We start from the raw sequence: 23,038 nt of genomic DNA on the forward strand, positions 1-23,038 counted from the left end.
TATTCGGAATATTTAATCTGAGCACGTTTCCGGACGACCGTATTATTGTGAAGGACCGACGGTGTTGGAAATGAAGTTAAAGTCGTGATTTTTTGATTGAAATAACTGGCTTTTCAAAGTGGATACAAATACTGTTACCGTGTGGTGGTGTTCATTAATTGTTTATTGAATAAGTTTACGTCGAGGTTGCTGCCCAAATGTCGTGCGTGTTGGTTAGTGGTTCTGGAGCTCGGGTCTCTCTGGAGGACGGACGAGCAGTCGTGTTGGGTCGGGGTCCAGACACCGCAGTCACCGATAAAAAGTGCTCCAGACACCAAGGTGAATTTCACATTTTTCACTAACTCTATTCATTTTTGTTTAACTCTTGCTACATTCATATTTCATTTTTTTATCTTATCTTTATTTATATGTGACCATATTTATTTATTCGTTTTCCTTTAACGTTGCACACGCAATAAACTATTTTATTTTTTGCTCATTTTTGTTTACTGGTATTTCGTTCTTTTAGAACTATTTCCTGTCTACAGTGGTCGTCGGGTCCAAACATTTTTTTTGGCATCCCTCATAGACGGATTTCCCTCGGTTCGAGCTAAATTAAGTGCGGCTAAATCTGTTGACTCAAATTGCTTTATATAATAGCTGTAACTATCTATTTGTATACTACGTCACGTCACAAATATTATTGTTAATTATATACTATCAAATTGAAGCATGATTGACCCACTAGTCCAGGGGTGTCAAACTCAAATACAGAGTGGGCCAAAATTTAAAACTGAACAAATCCGCGGGGCAAGGTTGAACAAATGAACCTTTTAATAGGGACCCAAACAAGTTTTGCATTGAATATTGAACAAGCAAGGCTTATATAACTTTATAGTGACATGCAAAATCGAGTTTCAAATAATAATAATTAAAAAATATCAATGGCATATCAAATACAATTTAAAAAAAAATTGAATGCCTCTTTTCTATTTGCAGCTTTCTGCGGTAAATATCAACATTAACTTTTTCCACAGGCTAATAAATTAGAAAATAATTTAACAATGAATAAACCAACCATTCAGGACTTTAAACTGCTCAGTTTGCAACACACTGATCTAATCTGATGTGCCCAAGCCAGATACCTGGCTTCTTTCCTTGGATGCTAGTTCATTCATGTCGGGGCTCAGGCTTTGAGCTGAGGCAACCTTCATTGTCGAACAAAGTTGTTCATCAGTCATTATATCTCGTAGTCCACCCGGACCACAGTCCTGGGGGCGTGCCTTAAAGGCACTGCGTTTAACGTCCTCTACGAGCTTTCGTCAAGTCTGCTTTTCATCCATTCTGACAACGTGCCGGCCCAGTCACAAGATATGTGCGGCTTCTGTACGCACACTCACGTGAATGCAATGCATACTTGACCAACAGCGATACAGGTTACACTGAGGGTGCCCATATAAATAACTTTAACACTGTTAGAAATATGCGCCACACTGAGTCCACACCAAACAAGAATGACAAACACATTTTGGGAGAACATCCGCACCGTAACACAACATAAACACAACAAAACAAATACCCAGAATCCCATGCAGCCCTAACTCTTCCGGGCTGCAATATACCCCCCCTCCGTGCGTCGGTTGGGGGGGCGGGGTTTGGTGGTAGCGGGGGTGTATATTGCAGCCTGGAAGAGTGAAAAGCAGACGTGATGATTTTCAGGCGGCACCGCCGCAGTATTTATTCGGCGGGGAAGCTCTAGTGTTAATTTGATATCGCCTCAAGGGCCAAGTGGAATTACAGGGCGGGCCAATTTTGGCCCGCGGGCCAGAGTTTGACACCCATGCACTAGTCTATACAATCCGCTACACCTCCCTGATACCGAAGTACATGTCAAACTACTTCCTTAACGTAAATGACCGCTATAACCACAACACCAGGGGGAGTTCCACAGACCACGTTAAACCCAGATTCCGATCTAACAAAGGTCTTAACTCATTCTCTTTCTATGCCACATCAATATGGAATGCACTCCCAACAGATGTAAAAGAAAGTGCATCTCTATCCTCCTTCAAAACCGCAGTAAAACAACACCTCCAGGCAACTTCAAACCTTGACTAACACCCTCCCCCTTCCACATCCCACCTCCCTGGATTGTAAATAACCAAATGTAAATAATCAAATGTATTTCTTATGTATATACTTGTTCTTATGCTATCTGAACTCACTATGTTCTCTGCTTGCTGTACACATCCTACCAAGTCAGACCTACACTGTTTCAATGCCCATTTCTCTGATTATGCAATTGTTGATGACTGAAGTTCTGTTATCAACCAAACCCCCCTCATCCCACCCCCCGGATTGTAAATAATGTAAATGATTCAATGTATATACTCTGATGATTAACTTGTGTGATGACTGTATTATGATGAAAGTATATATTTGTACCATAATTTGATTTACGTGGACCCCGACTTAAACAAGTTGAAAAACTTATTCGGGTGTTACCATTTAGTGGTCAATTGTGCGGAATATGTACTGTACTGTGCAATCTACTAGTAAAAGTTTTAATCAATCAATCAAAAACGTGTTTATTTGTGGCTGTAACACTGTAACTCTTGTTTCTCCAACAGTAAAGGTGGTGGCGTGCTTTGCAGACCAGCATGTGGTTGTCACTCAGGTATTAAGACAAACATCAAAGCCCTAACAATCTTATGTCTCTACTTTTCACTGTTATTCACCGTAACTTTGTGATGATTTAAAGCAGTGTTTTTCAACCTTTTTTGAGCCAAGGCACAGTTTATGCGTTGAAAAAATCATGATGCGCACCACCAGCAGAAATCAGTAAAAAACCAAACTCAGTTGACAGTAAAAAAATTGTTGTCGCAATTGTTGGATATGACTTCCGAAAGGGACAAGCGGTAGAAAATGGATGGATGGATGGACTTTAAACCATAAACAGGCATGCATCACTATAGCTCTTGTCTCAAAGTAGGTGTACTGTCACGACCTGTCACATCACGCCCTGACTTATTTTGATTTTTTTGCTGTTTTCCTGTGTGTAGTGTTTTAGTTCTCGTCTTGCGCTCCTATTTTGGTGGCTTTTTCTCTTTTTTTGGTATTTTACTGTAGCAGTTTCATGTCTTCCTTTGAGCGAGATTTCCTGCATTTACTTTGTTTTAGCAATCAAGAATATTTCAGTTGTTTTTATCCTTCTTTGTGGGGACATTGTCGATTGTCATGTCATGTTCGGATGTACATTTTAGACGCCGTCTTTGCTCCACTGTAAGTATTTGCTGTTGTCCAGCATTCTGTTTTTGTTTACTTTGTAGCCAGTTCAGTTTTAGTTTCGTTCTGCATAGCCTTTCCTAAGCTTCAATGCCTTTTCTTAGGGGCACACACATTTTGTTTATTTTTGGTTTAAGCATTAGACACCTTTTTAACTGCACACTGCCTCCCACTGTTTCTGACATCTACAAAGCAATTAGCTACCTGCTGCCACCTACTGATATGGAAGAGTATTACACGGTTACTCTGCCAAGCTCTAGACAGCACCGACACTCAACAACAACACATAATTTGCAGACTATAGAACGTGACATGCGGTAGAAAATGGATGGGTAGGTGGAATTACTGGTTTGCAAAAAAATATTTTTAACCCAAATCGGTGAAATTAGATCATCTCCCACGGCACACCAGACTGTATCTCACGCGCGGAACAGTGGTTGAAAAACACTGATTTAAAGGACACCTGTCTAGTAAGATTAAATCCCCAAAAACATTAAGTTGCTAATTGTCTTTGTTGGATTTTAATAAATGATGACACAGTTGCTCATCTTCCAATTTACTGTTTATGATTGAGTATTTTAATTTTTTGACAGCCCTATCCTTAACACCACATAATAGGACTGTCTGTGAATGTAGCTTGTTGTTACAATGTCGTACAGTAGATTGCATTGTAACGCTGCTTTCAACACACCTCATGTGCACCTGGTCTGCCAGAGAATAAGAAGACACAGCAGGATGGATCAGTGTCTGTGTCTCTATTTTTATGACTGGTCTAATATTTATTATGATACAGTAATTGCATAAATGCTTTATTCTTTTCTTTCCCAGCTGGGTCCCAATCCCAGTTTTCTGGAGGGTGAAAAGCTAGGTCGTGGCCAGTCTGGGAAACTCAGTCATGGTGGCACTATCTACCTCGTCAACCAGGAATACCCATTTCAAGTTTGCTTTACCCCAAGCTCAGACATATGTGCTTCCGGCGCTGTACATAAAGATACAAACAAAACAAAAGGCGGAAAAAACGGGAGTGAAAAGCACGCACCTTGGAGTCCGCCCAAGCGCAGTATAAAAGATTTCTTTCCTAAATCTCCCGTGAAGGTAAGGACTTTCTGTACTGGTTACGGTTATGTCTGCAGTGTCTGTTTTTAAATCAAACCAATTTACATTTCTGTCTAGTTGTCAAAAAGGTCGTTGAGCTCAGACAGGGAGCACCATGATGCCAAGCGCTCCAGAGGAGATGAGGCGTCCTCAGGTAGCTGGAATAAAAAAGAAGAGGAGGAAGATGAGATGTGTGTAGAGGAAAAGCTCAGGCAGCTTCAGAAATTGGCAGAGAAGTCTAAGAGCTGTGACAACAGTACCCAGCCGGCATCTTCGTGGTCGTCTTCTTCCTCAGCCTGCGTTAAGAGCGTGTGGCAGCAGATTGGCAACCTCATGCTCTATACTGCTGCTGGCGTTAGAGCAAGTGACAAGGTGGGGTTGAATACACTAACCTAAAACATTTATCAATTAAACATTAACATTTATTTCATATAAATAATTCCAATTAAAATTAGATTAGATTTTTTTCCCCTCCATTATTGGTTTACATGTTTTTGTCATAAAAAAGTATCTGGCCCTCTCCCTTGTTTGTTTAGCGACTAAAATAAACTTCATTTATATATATACATCTATCTATATACGCTTCTCTTGTATTTTAACTTGCTTTTTGCTAATTAGGAAAAATTGACGTTTACGGCCTTCCCATCACTCCACAAATAGATTGCAGTTCTATCGGAAGCACTGCTGTATTTCCTCCTGGAGGACTTTTTATTTACTCAGTTTTCTAAACGATTTTTCACAATACACAAACAGTGATACAGTGTTATTCATGTGTATTATATATTCTATATTGTCAGCCTCTTGTTAGGCGTAAAATCTTTGTCTCAGTATATCCGCACTTTCACTTTAAACCCCACCGTATAGATACTATGTGCCTTGCAGAGGCATGTGGTGGTATCACGTATCCCAGGAAGGATAAATACAGCTGCTTAGTGACTTTGTTAAGGCCTGGTGTACTGTTTATTAGAGAAACGGTCACTAATATTGGAGAAATTAAGAATTTTGTATTTTCTTATTAAAACAGAGTAAACATTTATCTAGCTTCATGATTATTACACTGTCCTACTGTCAGGTTAGTTGCAATATCTCTGCCATGTCATGTTTCTTCTCTAGATTGCTGGCTTTGACATAGATGGCTGCATCATCACCACAAAGTCTGGCAAAGTCTTTCCAACAGCACCGGATGACTGGAAGTATGTGAACAACCCTCAAGCTGCAGCTAGAAAGGTTTCTTGTGCAAACCCATCATATTATTTTTTGTCACGAACAGGATTCTCTACCCTGAGATTCAGCCTCGGCTTGCCAGCTTGATAAAAAAAGGATACAAAGTAAGAAAGAGCAAAACAATATTTTACATTGCAGCATTGAATCCTAAGGTTTGGTTTCTTAGTGTCTTCTTTACCTTTCTGTAGGTGGTGTTCTTTACCAACCAGATGGGAATCGCTCGAGGAAAACTGAGACCAGAAGTCTTCAAATCGAAAGTGGAAGACATCCTTGCCACACTGCAGCTACCTGTGCAAGTGAGTGTTGAGTCTAAAATGAGTGAATTGCAAGGATACCAATACAATGGAACCCACTTATTCAGTCCTGTTCCACCATGTTATTTTTATAATTATTATTCATAAATAAAAATGACTACCGGTATCTTAAGTTGATGTAAACATACATGCACGACTCCTTTTCCTCAGCAGTCTGAGACCCAAACATTAGTATTATCATTTTGATTTGAGCATCGAAAGGTACTTACTAGTTTAGCAGGAACAGAGCAAAGATAACATTGGCCGAAAATCCCTCCACATTGTTAAGCTCACGCCAGCAAGTGAAAGCTGAGGCAATGTTGATCCTGACTGTCCTTTTATCTGGGTAAGCTCTGTTTTTCTTTTTGTTTTGTCTCCTCAGACAAAACTTTTTGTTCCTTTGGTTGTTTTACAGCTTCGGCTATGGTAGCAGTAATTGCATTTAGGCTTTCTTTTTGTTTTTCTTTTAGTTTTCTGGCAGCACGTAGGCGTTTGCATTGACTTCCCTCTTTTTAAAGAATGGGGAAAGGGGGAAAAACGTATGCTGTAAAGCAAGTCAGCACATTTGTAGTTTTTTGCATGGCATGGTTCGTGCCACCCTCCTCAAGGTTGCTAAGTGCCCGGGAAAGAGATACAGACCCCATCAGGCCATGACATAGGTGTCTTTCAACTAGTTATAAGTCGATGTATCATCCCAAAAGTTATGAAAATATTTTATGAAGGTTGAAAAGTTACTTAATGCTGCTTTAAATATTAATTTTCGCATCAAAATATCACTAGTGTTTTTATGAAATATCAAAAATGAAATATGATGTAAAAAAATGGTGGTATTTTGGTTATTCTACGAATTTTAGCCAGCCCCGGCCGGAAATGTTAAGATCTTGCTCCTAGCTTACCAAAAGTGAACTAGAAGCAAGCAAAGTTGCAAGCTTAACGCAATAGGACAAACATGGCGAATATACTATGACCATTACACAGTTTTCAACCTCCCACCTCAGCAGCATCTGGTCCGTCACTTCCATTGTGTTTAGCGCGTCATATGTGGCTTAAGGTTGTGTGGCAGCTTTATATTATTGTGTTGTGGCGTTTGTATTTTTGTGGCTTCTGCAATCGTGCTGTAGCTGAAAGTTTTTGTTGTGGCGTTATATTGTCTTGTGGTGTTTGAATTTGCTGTGACCTTTCTCAGACACCGTAGGTATTCGCCATTCTTGTTTCGATGACTGATGGCGCCACAGACGGTCAGACCGACCTGAGTAATGTTTAACGTCCTTATCAATAAAAGTACTATGGCAGTAAGCGAGGCTGCAAGCTTTTTGTAAACAAAGGACGAACATGGCAGATGTTAACTGTAAGTCTGATGTTACAAAAATTGATACGGGAGTTAAAAAAAACCCTACTGCTAGCCTTACCAGTTAAAGTGATAATAATTTAATGAAATCTCCGAAGCATGTTAATGTATTACCTATAATCTATAATAGATATAAACTGAAACTTGAAATGCAAAATTAAGATAAACAGTTACATTATTTGTCATTTGTTGTATCTTCTTTTTAATTTTATATGTATCGGCTATAAGGACATATTTTAAATATGAACAATATAAACTTAATAATCACTGTGAAAATTCGGACTTTAAAAATTGTTAGACTATAATTAAAATGCATGTGTTGAACATATTTTGTCCACCTTTAAAGGATGCTTGTCTAAATTAGCTCAGGGGTTATTAACCTTTTTGACCTCGGGGCCCGCGGCCCATTCAAATATTAACACTAAATTTGTCATATTACTCTTGAATTTGATCGTGTTCAATAAATATATCTAACCTACTTACAGTTCACAACTTTGTCAAATGATATGATAACAAAGACTGTTTATTTAACACACAAACCTTAGGCTTAGGTCAGGCTGATTAGAAAATTAAGTATTAACTAATTACTGCATAAGAAGGGACTCAAAAATAATTGACAACAAAATATTTATCATATAGTTATGTTGTGCTCAAATGAATAAGCTAAATTCATAATATATATGTTTCTTAACTAAAGTGTCAGTAAAATTAAAGTAAACATGAAAATATGGCTTCACCACTTTAGTTATCATTTTTGCGCTTAATAAACTTTGCGATGACTTTAGCTCCAGACTACAGAGCCGTCTATAGAGTGTGTGGAAAACTCGGTTTCAGTTGGTCCCAAACATGGCGTTGTGTAGTCACGTGATGGGCTTTTCACCAATCACTTAAGAAATGGATTGATTGTCTGGCCTTGCTCTCTAATTGGTCAAAAGCCCCCATGTGCTAACCCTGAAACTGAGTTGTCTATCCTCTACACAGCTCTGGTTTGATATTGTAATCACTGCCACAACTGGTGGAAAAGTGTATTACAACCAAGTACCGCTGCGGCCCATACAGACCACAGCTGAGAAACAGATATTTATTGGCGGCCCAACAAACGGCCTATGGTTAAGAATCACTGCCTTAGCTGATTATGTAATCTCCCTAACTTCATATATTCATTGATATGAGAGAGGGCCCGGGAGTTACAACAGATGCTTTTCCTTGTGAGCTGAAGAAGTTGGATTTCTCACCGCAAAAACCAAAATGTTTGGGTTTAACATGTTCCACATCATAATATGTGTAAACTGGGAGAAAGTGAAGAGGTCACATTTAATTTTTGATGCTAGGATGCCATCAGCAGGCAAGTCATAGTGACATCTACACAACTGTAAGTAAAATCTAATTCTACTGTATCACTTCTTTACAAAAAAAATCAAGTAATTTTCTCTACCTCAAGGAATGGTTTATTTAATGGTAAATTTAAAGGCATGACAATTTTTAATGTACTCCAACACGCTTACCTCACACGCACAGCATAAAAAGTGGATGCAGTGTTTCCTAATTATTTAGTTGAGGTGGACATTTATTAACAAATGAAAGGTTCAAGCCCCCCTGGCATCCCAGAGAAGGCCAAGCGGAAGAGAATGGATAGATGGATGGAAGGATAACATTTTCCATGCTACTTATGTGGATTTGCTGCTTCCGGTTGTCCCGCTCTGGAACAAATTATGATGAAAGCATGCATCGTAACTCCGTTTCACAACACACCTTAATACCTAGCAAAAAATTACTAATTACATCATCCTGACCTTAAAGGGGAACTGCACTGTTTTTGGAATTTTACCTATCGTTCACAATCAGTATGGAAGACATTCTAACTCGTAAATAAACGTAGATAAAAGTCTGCTTACAGCAGAGCCAATGGGAGGTCCTCTATTCCACCCATAAAACCCAATAAAAAACATCTAAAAAGCGCCAACAAATTCTCCATTTACATTTCGTGACTTGAATATTAACCATTAGTGATATTGTTATTATAAGCGCTAACGCAGACAAACTATTTATAGTGGCGCCGTGATCTCGAGCTTGTGTGCCAATGTTGACATGATCGACTGATATGCTGCTTCCACGTTTCTTTGCTCATCAAACTTTATTCTAGATAAATCATGCCTCTCACTTGGATAGTAGAAGGAGAAGGACTTATTCCGACAAGTTGGTACACTTTGACAGCCAATTTAGAACCGGCAAAGGCGAGAATGACGCAAAAAGAAACTCCGTTCTATCCCCCTTTTTCTTCGCGAAGATTATGAGTAATTTTTCATCTAAATGGAAATATATATACATCCGAGCAGTCGGCATCCTCATAACAGCAGATATTGTACAGTAAGGAATGTTTTATTATGTTTGTTGGCTCTCATAAAGTCTGCAGTAATCAATGATGTTGGGTAAAAAAAAGCGAACGTCGTGATGTGTTTTTGAAATGAATGCGCCGCCTATGCTTAAAATGATCAAAATACGTAAATATTAAATGTTGTTATAAATGTGCCTCTTACTACGTAACATATTTACTTACAGCATGTAAATAAAACCTTAATGGTGTTTGGATGTTTTTTAAGGGCTTTATAGGCAGAATAGAGGGACTCCAATAGGCTCCATTGTAAGCGCGCTTTTGATCGTGTTTATTTAATATTTAGAATGCATTCTAAAAAGTTCATCCGTCATCATGTCTTTCATAATGATTGTGAACGATAGGCAAAAGTCCCAAAAAGTGCAGTTCCCTTGACGTAAGTCTAAGAGCATAATACTTTTGTGATAAACAAATGCTTTGCAGGTAGTCTAAATAATGGTGCTTTCAAATGAACTTTTAAGAGGCCTTATCATTTATACTTTTATTCGACTAAGTTTACTGTAATTTTAGCTAACTAAAATGTTATGTAAATTCGTACACTTAAACTAAATCAATTTAGATTAATGAAATTTGACTAAAACTCAAATACATTGTCGTCAAAAGACAAACTAAATTCAAAACTGCTGTTAAAATTATTGCTGGTTAGCAAAAATAATTGTTTTTTTTAACTTCCAAACAGACAGTTGTGCAGAAAGGAATGTAAAGTGTGTAATTCTTGTCAGTGAGCCAAATAGTAAACAGGAAATGTAAAACCTTGGCCTTATTTGGCGCTATAAAATCAAAATAATCCTACACTTTTGGCCAGTTTTCCCTTTATTTCTTGTTTTTTTGTGTAATGTTTATCTGTATCTGTAGAATGGGTCGTTGGTCAGTAAAAAAAAAGAAGCTACGGGTCGCAAATGGCTTCCGCGGCACGGTTTGAACACCCTGATCCAAGCAATGGTTAGTTTCGATTTTATTTTTGGCTTGGTCGACAATTGTCGATGTTGCCTTCAGTCAGCCAGTCCAAGGGTCGCCAAGATAAGCAGGGTGTAGCTTGCTAAGGTGTAGAATTGTACTCATATGTCATATTTATTTGGTTTTGAGAATGAATATACATCATATATACCTCTTGTTGTATTGTTTTGACAAGAAAGTGTAAATAAAGGTGTACAAATTTCCTATTTATTATGCTGACTGATAAAATGTCATCCGAGTGTACACAAAGATGATTCTTGTCTGTTTCTAAGGTGTTTGTAGCAGCTGGATCCGGAATCTACAGGAAACCAACGATGGGAATGTGGAATCACTTGTGTGAAAAGGTAAATGCTAATACTCCTTTTTTTTAAAAACACAGTCTTTGTAATTATTGGAGTAGACTATCAAATATGTATTGTTACAACTCGTCTGTGTGTGTGATTCATTGACAGGCCAATGATGGTGTTCCTGTTGACAAGACTCAGAGTTTTTATGTTGGAGGTAAGCCAGCTTGGATGTGAAACGTTCAATCCTTTGTTTCCAATGTATTATCGTTTACATTTTTGATGTATTTTATCCTCAAAATTACTCCATGTTGATTAGTTTCTTACTTTAATTTCTTTAATTTGTGTCATTGTTGCATCATGCCATGGCAACCATATACGTATCATCCACCCTAGGTCTCAGAGTGCTGGGCACCGTCACAAGGGATGTCCCAATCCAATATTCATTTCAGATATTGGTTTGATATCAGCAAAAAAACAAGTATCAGATGATAGGGACTTATATCTGAAACCTCCAATATAAGATAGTCCTGCAGCGTGTTTACTTGTGCAAATCTGGACAGCCAGTTAATTGCTAAATTACCTCCAATAAGCACACAAAGTGGATCTTTCCTTGTGTTGTAGTCAAGGCATTTACAAAAGATAAACGTGGTAGGCGATATAGGCTGTTAGAAGATAGCAGCTACACAACAGCTAAGCACACAATGGCACACAAGCTAGACATCTGTATTAAGCAATGTTCCCTCTAAGGTGTACGCCTGCGCAATTGTGCACTGCTCACGCACACACAACAAATCTATGCCCTGCACAAAATAAAATCCAACCAGAACTTTAAACAAAGTAAACACATAACAATTTATTCTGTACGATTTTGCAACGCAACTCTGTGAGTGACATGGGACAACAAGCGGTCACAGCAGATAAAACAATGTTCGTCAACACTTCAATTATTGTAACGTCTTTTGAGATGCTTTAGAGAGGACATGAGGTCCATCGATCACTTTATTGAGTAAAACTGTTTATAACGACACCAAAAAACATTAGCAAAAAACTACTATCCAATAAAACTGGTCATTTTCCCAACTCCAACACCACACAGAAACTGTATATTCCAGGTCGTTAAACTCTGATGCGACTCACATGCGGCCAATCAATATTTTTAACAGTGTGTTAATGCGTGCGTGTTTCTCTTTTGTTAGTTAGGTTTTAGCCAAAAGTGCAACAGAGTTTAGATAGGTAAATGCTTGTAACTCTTATTTTGGTGAAACAAACAAGTACTGTACACCCACACTCCCCAATCAGATGCGTAATTATACAACTGTCATTTATTAAGAGTGTTATTTTATGGATATTAATCATGAGATGCTGTTACTAGATTACAGAAATGCTAATGATGACTTTAATGATACATTTGTTAAAGGAATGTATATTTTATCCCAAGCTTGTGCTTCAGCGCACATCTCATTGGGCAACATGTGAATGTGTTAAGGGGAACTCAATGTGATCTCTGAAAGAGGTACCGGTACACATTATTTTCAAACACAGGACTCCCACACAGACGCACAATACTAGTACATAGCTCATGAAAACCAAAATGTTTTTGATATTTTCAATATAAGTGAACCAATTCACTTATACTATGAAATAATCTAATGGAAATGACTGCTGTCATTTGATTATAATAAGGGTGTGAGGATTTGTTTGAACAACACTTCAATTTGATATTTGTGGTTGCCTTTCATTAATAAATGCATATGCACTGATTTGTATTTAGAGCAAATTACACAACTTTAGTCGAAGCACTTCCTCCCTATTGCTAATTCAATTTAATGAACATTGTTGGCGGAGTCAAATGAGCAGATCATAAGACAACTATGAGAACAGTGCATAAACCACATACACTCCAATATATACACAGTATGTACAGTGACATCCTCTAATTTGACCTCAAAGATGCTGCAGGTCGGCCTGAGAACTGGGCACCAGGGAAGAAGAAGAAGGACTTCTCCTGCAGTGACCGACTGGTTAGACCACTTTTTTTGAACGTGTTGGAAAATAAATGTGACTTGCATCTGTTAGTGCTTGCTTGCTAATGACACAGTTCAATCATTAGCTTTAACCATTTATGTATTCATATACAAAGCTAAGTTGTCTATGAAGAAATGGGAGTCTGGTACATGAAGACATTGAACCATATCTTGAGTGTGTTTGTTTAAAATGAATGCAACTCTAGTTCATCAAATAGAACTGTGTGTTATAATTACTGCATCTCTTATTTCTACAGTTTGCGCTGAACTTAGGCTTACAGTTCCACACTCCAGAGGAGTACTTCCTGGGCTGGAAAAGCGCTCCTTACAGCCTGCCACAATTTGACCCTGTGAGTATAAAAACAAGTGAAAATTTCCTGTGAACATTTTCATTCAAGGGCATCACGGTGGAAGAGGGGTTAGTGCGTCTGCCTCACAATACGAAGGTCCTGAGTAGTCCTGGGTTCAATCCCGGGCTCGGGATCTTTCTGTGTGGAGTTTGCATGTTCTCCCCGTAACTGCGTGGGTTCCCTCCGGGTACTCCGGCTTCCTCCCACTTCCAAAGACATGCACCTGGGGATAGGTTGATTGGCAACACTAAATTGGCCCTAGTGTGTGAATGTGAGTGTGAATGTTGTCTGTCTATCTGTGTTGGCCCTACGATGAGGTGGCGACTTGTCCAGGGTGTACCCCGCCTTCCGCCCGATTGTAGCTGAGATAGGCTCCAGCGCCCCCCGCGACCCCAAAAAGGGATAAGCGGTAGAAAATGGATGGATGGGCATTTTCATTCATCTAGGTCATAGTATTCTCAGGGCGTTGAATTTGTCGCAATTGGACTGTTCAGATTGTCCTAGAAGACGTTTAGCCTCTCATCTGAGCAGTTCAGTTCAGTTCAGGCTCACAGATGTTGTTAAGACAGAGGTAGCTTGAGAGCCTGGTGTCAGATCCGAAGTATTTATCCTCTCCAGGATATTGTGGTAAGGAAAAGACTGCTGTTAAGATACAAAGAAGAGGGGCCTCTGCCAGCACAACAACAGTCTTTAGGATAGAATCACCCTTCTTAGCATTCCTTTCTATTGTACCAATGGTCAAGGGGGACCAAAAGTGCTATGTCCAGTTATTTGTCAGAGGCTAAAATGTTGAATTTCTCAGGAAGGGTTGAAAGGACAACATCGTATGTGGGGGATCAGGGTGTTTTTTCAACTTTGACATAGATCTCCTCCCTCACCCCCCTTTCAAACTATCCAATTCCCTGTCCAGAATATGCACTTTTTTGTCCTCAGAAGAGGGTTGTGTTTTATTTGCAGAAAGAGAACTAAAGAGTGTGCTTCCATCCTAATGATTGTTGTTGTGCTGGCATAGGTCCCTCTTCTTTGGATCTTATCAGTTGTTGCTTCACACCACAATTGAGCAGAACCATTCTTGTCGGGCCATGCCCCTGCCGGTAGAGGATAAATATTTTGGATCCGGCTCCAGGCTCTTGGACTAGATGTGTTCGATAGAAATATGTGAGCATGAACTGATGAAGCCTGCTCATGAGAGGCAAAATGTCTTCTAAGACAATCTGAACAGTCCAGTTGTGATTGATTCAATACCCCGAGAGTGTATTATGTATTGTAGTAACTATTGTTTTTTCTGGGCTACCAGCGGAACAAACGGCAACAATCACCAGATGCATTGTTATACTGCATTGTCCAAACTGTCTAGATCCGGGGTCTTTAACGTTTTCAGAGCAAGGACCTCCAAACTGAAGTATAGATGGAGTGGGGACTCCTATTTTTTATATGTTCTGTATGAAATTAGGTTTGAAATTGCTAACTATTCCTAAAAGTACCTTGTTATTGTGTTATATTCAGGTGGTCTTTGAGTTATGAACGAGTAATGTTCCTAGACAGTGATGTAAGCCAAGTTTTATAATTAAAGTCAGATCTTACAAAATAAGAAGAAAAAAAAACCCTCCTCATGTGACATTTATCGACATCCAACTTTTTCTCGCTCACAGTCACATCATCACATTACATTCACCAAGCGCTCCAAAGCCTATCATGTGAACTTCACAATAAAATTACTGTGCGCTACATCCTGCCTGACATTAATTAACTTGTGGTAGTATTAAAATACAGTATATAAGACAAACCGATACAATAATGACTCAGTCGAGCATAGAACTCCACCAGGTCTTATCTCTCAATAGTAAAGGTTTCCTGAATCCAGATGATGATCCGGATTAGCCACAAAATTTAATGACTCTTCCCTTTACCCATTTCTGGCATTTCTTGAAAGGTGGATAAAATCCACCAATAACTTTTTGAGCTATCTATAAAAAAATGATAATGATAATCGGCCTCTTGTCAGTCACCCACCGTATTTGTATCTGTGGGTGGAGGCGGGGCTGTTAGGATACACAGTTAAAGCTTGTGTGGCTCGGTTGGTAGAGCAGCCGTGCCAGCAACATGAGGGTTCCAGGTTCGATCCCTGCTTCTGCCATCCTAGTCACTGCCGTTGTGTCCTTGGGCAAGACACTTTACCCACCTTCTCCCAGAGCCACCCACACTGGTTTAAATATAGCTTAAAGATGGGTTTCACTATGTAAAACATTTGAGTCTCTAGAGAAAAGCACTGTAAAAATATAATTCACTTTACTTCACACTTTTGTGGGGTGGTGTCGCTCGGTTGGTAGAGCGGCCATGCCAGTAACTTGAGGGTTCCAGGTCAAGATCCCTGCTTCTGCCATCCTAGTCACAGCTGTTGTGTCCTTGAGCAAGACACTTTACCTATCTGCTCCCAGTGCCACCCACTCTGGCTTAAATGTAGCTTAAATATGTAGATAATGGGTTTCACTATGTAAAACACTCGGAGACTCTAGAGAAAAGTGCTATATAAATATATTTTACTTCACTTAAAATGTAATGACTCGTTCCTTATTCCACTTCTGACACTTCCTGGAAGGTAGATGAAAATCTGCCTGTAACTTTTTGAGCTATCAATAGCGGAATTAAATAAATGCATTGAAGCGTTGTCTATTTGCCTTTCAAGTTTCATGCAAATCTGACCTTAACTTTTTGAGTTATTTATAACGAACTGACAGCCAAACTAATGGCAGAGATAGGTCCTCGTGTGTGTGCGTGCGTTTATATATAATACATATATATATAATACATACATATATATATATATATATATATATATATATATATATATATATATATATATATATGTATATATATATATTATTGTATGTATGTATATATGTAGATATATATGTATATTTACATACACGTATGTATATGAAAACCTGCTCAGTGGTCATACCAAAGACTATAAAAATACCCATTTCCTCCCTGCTTGGCACTCAGCATCAAGGGTTGGAATTGGGGGTTAAATCACCGAATAAATCCCGAGCGCGGCCACCACTGCTGCTCACTGCTCCCCTCATTTCCCAGGGGGTGAACATGGGGATAGGTCAAATGTAGAGAGTAATTTCACCACACCGAGTGTGTGTGTGACTGTCGTTGGGACTTTAACATAACTTTATATACATATATGTATATGTGCATATATATATATATATATATATATATATATATATATATACGTGTACCGGTATATATATATATATAAAAAAAAATATATATATATATATATATATATACGTATATATATATAAAAAAATATATATATATATATATATACGTATATATATATATAAAAAAATATATATATATATATATATATACATATATATATATATATATATATATATATATATATATATATTTACGTATATATATAAATATATATATATATATATACACAGGTATATCAATAAATAGTCTTATCCCAAAATTTTGCAACCCCAGGCGTCACCCAACCTCTGTTGAAGACTACTGCTCTAGATTTCGAGTTTTTGTTATGATTTTTAATGGATTTTTTTTTTTTTTCATCATCAGAGGAAACTTGACTCCACCGCCCAACTGTATGACCCGCCGTCTGCCTCTCTCACCTCCAACCAGACCGAAGTCATCGTGGCGGTGGGCTTCCCCGCATGTATGTGGAGGTTCTCCATCTAGACTAACGCCTCCCTTACAGTACCTTCCTCCTGACTGCTTCCCTTTCCTCTGCAGCGGGCAAGTCCACATTCTTCCACGCACACATCATCCCCAAGGGTTATGTGTACGTCAACAGGGTGAGTGATGGTCATCGGTGCAGCAGAAATATTGTCATTTGTGTCCATGCATAAATTACCAAAATATGGTTTTAATACATTCAGCTAGAGGTCCACACAGAGACAAAAGTAGTGAAAATCCTTAGAGTAAATAATTAGGACATACTTGGGCTGACACGGCCAAACCAACTGAAAGCTTCTTGAGGAACCTATCTATGCAATTGAGATCAATTGGGATTTGTGACATCTTCACTGAAATTACATCTATTGTTATGATTTTTGCATTAAGGAGGTTAGTGATTTTTTTTCCCTGGTATACTTTTCAGGACACGATGGGTTCATGGCAGAGTTGTGTGGCCGCATGTGAGCGAGCTTTGAAAGAGGGTCGCAGCGTTGCCGTAGACAACACCAACCCTGACCCCGAGTCCCGTAAACGGTAACCAATAACATGTAAATATTGTGTGCGTGCGTGATGTAGAGGATCTTTGACTTACATTGTTTTTTTTTGCAATACCTTAAAAACAGCAGAGTGCTCCTGTAATTTAGAGGATCTTATACAGTTTTTCTGCAGGGCCCTAAAAACAGCAGAGTGCACCTGTAATATAAGAAGGTTTGACATACATTTTTTGGCAGTACCTTAAATAGGCAGTGCTCCTGTAATACAGAGGATCTTTGACCATTTTTTTTTCTTCCAGAAGTTCTTTCAAAGAAGGCAAAGCACTGTCTTTAAAGAATCGTTGACTCATGTTTTTCTTTAAAAATAGCAGAGCGCTTCTGTGATATTGAGGATCTTTGACAATTTTTTGTAGTACCTAAAAAAAGGCAATGCGCTCTGTCACTTTGAGGATCTTTGACTACCTATTTTTTTTGTATCCTGTTTTCATAAACAGCAGGGTTCTCCTGTGATCATAGAAGAGCTTTGATTATTGTATTTTGAGCATGCGGTACTTAAAAACAGTGCTGCACTCTTTAGAGCAGGGAGGCCCAAACTTTTTGCCTCCAAGAGCCAAAGTGAAAACGTGCCAAGGGTCTGCGGGCCAAACACAGCATTTTAAACGTACAGCAGCACCATGAGTGAAGTGTTTAGACCAGGGGTGTCCAAACTGTTGCCCGTAGTTCATTTTTAAACAGCCTAGGCCACAATCATTAGCATTTTAATAATAACATGCTAGTTTTTTGCAAATTTTGCAGTTACTTCACATATGATACCTGTTAGCACGCCATTGTTCGTGTGCTATCAAGATATTGCTCCTGTAATTAAGAGGATTTTTTAATTGAAATTTTTTCCGGTAGGTCTTTAAAAACAGCAGACCGTTTCTGTCATATTGAAGATCTTTGAATTATTTATTTTTTATTTTTTTTGCAGTACCTTAAAAAGGCAAAGTGCTTTGTCATATTGAAGATCTTTGACTACCATATTTTTGTGCATTCAGTCCTTAAAAAAAGCACAGCACTCTTTCGAGGATTTTTGACTAGTATTTTTGAAGTAGGTTCCTAAAACAGCAGAGTGCTCCTGTTATATGTCCTTTAAAAAGCAGATAAATGCTGTATATTTGATACTCTTTTGACTCTGGCTTTGTTTTTTTTTTGTAGAACGGTATTTCCTTAAATATGGATCCCCCTGTCATTTGGAGGATCCTTGACTTGGGTTTTTGTATTAGTTCTTGAAAATAGCAAGGCACTTCTGTCATATTGAGGATCTTTGGCGAGCATATTTGTGTGCATTCGGCTTTTTAAGTACCAGTAGAGTGGAAAAACAAGTTGACTTTATATGCTTTGTGTTTCATTGAGAGGGACAAGCAGTAGAAAAATGGATGGATGGATCCATTAAACCATATCCAATTGTATTTACATTTTGCAAAGTATGTGTCAATACCGTCTAAACATCACAAAATTCCACAAATTCAATCAGCCATTTTGAATATTTAGCTTTGAATACCTTCGGCATCTTCCAGAGGTTGACGTAACAATGGGAACACTTTTGCACTCTGACCATGTTATCAGATAAGTCATACTGGAAATATGCAACAATTAGACAGATATGTGCTATTTATCATTCTCAATCCCTATATAAGACATGAACATTGTTTTTTATGCATTCTAAATGGTAAATAAATATAGGAATAAAAAGTAATCTGACAATGGAGTCAATGGGGGCTCTCTATTTTACCCACAAAACTTTCTAAATAAACATCCAAAACCCGCAAACAATACTCTATTTACGTCTCGTGATCTGAATATTAACCAAATATTAGTAATGTTGTTATAGGCACTGATGCAGACAAAGTATTTTTAGCATAGATAACAGCTGGACTCAAGGAGAGACTTTAATGTAATTATAAAATAAAACTGAAGATAGCAGTAATGCAACATATAGGGAGGCAAACTGCTGTAAAAACTGTAAAGAACAAGACAAAGCTTATGCAGCACTGCAGCATTGAGCCAGCGATTTCTTGTTTGGTGCCGTGTCTGCAACTGCTGCATCGCGTCTCGGCTCGTCAAACTTATTCTAGATTAAAAATGATACCTCTCATCTGGATAATTGGAGGATTTAGCCATGAATCTAGGAGTTGTCTATCTGTGACATTCAATTTATACCCGGAAATGGAGACAAACACACAACCGAAGACAGTGTCAGCAGCAACTGTTTTAACCCTTTGTTGTGTGGATTAAAATTAATTATTCATCTGATCGGGAAGATATGGACATCCTATCATTTGTCATCACAGTGAGAGCAAACATTGTACAGTACGCTGTCGTTTATTTGTGTTTGTAGTTTGTATTTCTTGTTTAGCACTTAGCAATACTGCTATATGATGCTTAGTATTTCACTAAAGCTGCATTTGTTTAGCAGAGCTTCTAAAAGGTGTATCTCACCCTCCTTATATTCAGGATCAACAATATAAGGTTCTGTACCATCATTTGTCCAAAAGTAGTCGTTATTGGCTCTCACAAAGTCTGCATGATTTGAATGGTTGTTGATGATGAAGGGATCTGTGGTTCCTACCTCTACATCACGCGATGATGATGGTTTCCTCATTATCTCTCAAAATGGCTTCATAATCCCGGGAGATTGATACTATTCTGATCATATCTATTTACTCCCAAACTTTGTAAGTCTTTCGGTGTCACCTATTAGATATATAAGACAATAACTTTAATAAAGAGGCAACTTGTTTTTCCACTCTACTGGTACTTTAAAATCAGCAAAGCCCTCCTTTAGAAGTTCCTTGATCAACATTTTGCAGTATTTTCTCTCTTGTTCAATTTTAGAACAATCTGCTTCTGCACATTAGGGCTACACAGACAATAGAGTATTTTAAAACCTTGCTAAAACACATTCATTTTCACAAGCATTCTGTAAATAACACCTGGGTTTTATCTTGTTTTACCTCAGTTTGAACTAAAATGTCTTGTTATTTCATTAGATCATTGTTGTATTGCTTTTTTTATTATCTAATGTTCCCTGTGCAGCACTTTGGTCAATTTAGGGTGTTTTAATGTGCCATATAAATAAAGTTTTGACTTGACAGTTTGTCTTTGAAAATAGCTGAGTGTTCCTGTCCCATTGAGGATCTTTGACCATGTTTACATAGTTTTTATGATTGAATTTCTAATTACATTAGATATGACTAAATTAGCCATCTGATGAAGTAAACGTGTGAGGTGAATATGTTGTATACAAAAGAGAAAATGACAATCATTCAAATAGTGCACCTTCGGCACATCCTCTATGCACCCTAAGACTGCACCAGAATCTTGGTATTACTGCTTCTGCCAGCAGAGGGCAGCTCTGCTCAGCAATGTTGCTTTCAGGCACTGGCAAGATGAAGCTAATTGGATAAATAAATGATAAATGGGTTATACTTGTATAGCGCTTTTCTACCTTCAAGGTACTCAAAGCGCTTTGACAGTATTTCCACAGTCACCCATTCACACACACATTCACACACTGATGGCGGGAGCTGCCATGCAAGGCGCTATCCAGCACCCATCAGGAGCAAGGGTGAAGTGTCTTGCCCAAGGACACAACGGACTTGACTAGGATGGTAGAAGGTGGGGATTGAACCCCAGTAACCAGCAACCCTCCGATTGATACTTACAATATTGATTGATATTAGAGATGTCCGATAATATCATACTGCCGATATTATCGGCCAATAAATGCTTTAAAATGTAATATCGGAAATTATCGCTATCGGTTTCAAAAAGTTAAATGGATTACTTTTTAAAACGCCGCTGTGTTCACGGACGTAGGGAGAAGTACAGAGCTCCAATAAACCTTAAAGGCACTGCCTTTGCGTGCCGGCCCAATCACATAAAATCTACGGCTTTTCACACGCACAAGTGAATGCAAACATACTTGGTCAACAGCCATACAGGTCACACTGAGGGTGGCCGTATAAACAACTTTAACACTGTTACAAATATGCGCCACACTGTGAACCCACACCAAACAAGAATGACAAACACATTTCGGGAGAACATCCGCACCGTAACACAACATAAACACAACAGAACAAATACCCAGAACGCCTTGCAGCACTAACTCTTCCGGGACGCTACAATATACACCCCCGCTACCCCCTACACTCTACCCCCCACACCTCAACCCCGCCCACCTCAATCTCCTCATGCTCTTTCAGGGAGAGCATGTCCCAAATTCCAAGCTGCTGTTTTGAGGCATGTTAAAAAAAAAATGCACTTTGAGACTTCAATAATAAATATGGCAGTGCCATGTTGGCATTTTTTTTCCATAACTTGAGTTGATTTATTATTGTTCAATGCATCCAGCGGGGCATCACAACAAAATTAGGAATAATAATGTGTTAATTCCACGACTGTATATATCGGTATCAGTTGATATCGGAATCGGTAATTAAGAGTTGGACAATATAGGAATATCGGCAAAAAAGCCATTATCGGACATCTCTAATTGATATGTATTTATAAAAGCCAATGTGTGTCAATACTATTTAGAAAAATAGACACAACACTGTGTATGTTGTGATACTGTATTGATAACTGATCACCATTTGCTGTCTTTTTCTGTTTCAGTTACTTGGACGTTGCCAAAGCAGCGGGCGTGACCTGCCGCTGTTTCCTCTTCTCCGCCACTCTGGAACAAGCCAAACACAACAACAGAGTACGAGCCACCTCTCCTGTACACTCTGGCACATGTTGTTCTGCCGACAATGCCTTTTTCTTTAATGCGTTGTCTTCTCCAGTTCCGTGAGATGACGCCGTCCGACAGCAAGCATATGAAGGTCAACGACATGATTTTCCAAAGCTATAAGTGAGTGACTTTTCTTCATTTCTCATGTTCTCATCATGCCTTTTGACTTTTTCTTCTCTCTCCTTGAACAGGAAACACTTTGTGGCTCCTGCTCTCCTCGAGGGATTCTCTGAGATTCTCAGCATCCACTTTGTCCCTAATTTTAAAGACAGCCAGTCAGAAACATTGTTCAGACAGTTCTCAGAGGGATAACTATAAAGATTCCAAGTAATTGTGCAAGGAAAAGACACAGATAGTCAACAAATCATGTCATTTCAGATGTAATGCTGTAAGAGTTGTAATGTTCCATCCAATCCAGAAGATGGCATTGTGTTGAAAAAACATTTTCACAGTGCTATTATTGAATAGTCACATTATTGTGTATAAAGTAAACAAGTTTATTAATAACCTCCGTCTATTTTGAGGCTCACCAATTTCGACGAAAATGATTATAAAACACCCAATTTTACACGCAGGCTTAGGAGCAGAAACTGTGTAAATAAAACACTTTAGAGGCTTAGATCATTAATGGGGATTACAGGGCTTTAGCAGGGACCCCTACCTTTCTGTGCCCCCCTGCTTCAGGACTCAGTCCTTTCAGCTGACTCGGCTTTGCTCCACACTGGGAAGGAGTTTTGAAAAAGTTTGGTCAGCATACAACACAGCAAACCATTAGAAGTGCAGATATTTCTTTTTTTTATATATTGGAAATGA

At 38.6% G+C, this 23,038-nt stretch overlaps 1 protein-coding gene across 1 annotated transcript; it reads left to right on the top strand.

Annotated features, from left to right (window-relative positions):
- Nucleotides 1-14: 14 nt before the first annotated feature.
- pnkp (polynucleotide kinase 3'-phosphatase) lies at nt 15-22,909 on the top strand. Its single transcript, XM_061925570.1, has 17 exons — nt 15-318; nt 2,610-2,656; nt 4,093-4,359; nt 4,438-4,731; nt 5,473-5,552; nt 5,630-5,687; nt 5,772-5,879; nt 10,846-10,917; nt 11,026-11,074; nt 12,811-12,881; nt 13,142-13,234; nt 16,835-16,931; nt 17,009-17,070; nt 17,376-17,485; nt 22,108-22,195; nt 22,278-22,345; nt 22,417-22,909. The coding sequence occupies exons 1-17, from the start codon at nt 198-200 to the stop codon at nt 22,535-22,537; spliced, it is 1,806 nt and encodes a 601-aa protein (XP_061781554.1). The 5' UTR covers nt 15-197; the 3' UTR covers nt 22,538-22,909.
- Nucleotides 22,910-23,038: the final 129 nt, after the last annotated feature.

Source organism: Nerophis lumbriciformis, linkage group LG30 (genome assembly GCF_033978685.3).
Source record: "Nerophis lumbriciformis linkage group LG30, RoL_Nlum_v2.1, whole genome shotgun sequence".
Classification (NCBI taxonomy): domain Eukaryota; kingdom Metazoa; phylum Chordata; class Actinopteri; order Syngnathiformes; family Syngnathidae; genus Nerophis; species Nerophis lumbriciformis.

Coding starts and splice junctions, on each gene's coding strand:
- pnkp (XM_061925570.1), top strand. CDS start 198: ATGTCGTGCGTGTTGGTTAGTGGTTCTGGAGCTCGGGTCTCTCTGGAG. Junction 4,360..4,437: donor TTCCTAAATCTCCCGTGAAG/GTAAGGACTTTC, acceptor ATTTCTGTCTAG/TTGTCAAAAAGGTCGTTGAG. Junction 22,196..22,277: donor AAGCCAAACACAACAACAGA/GTACGAGCCACC, acceptor TGTCTTCTCCAG/TTCCGTGAGATGACGCCGTC.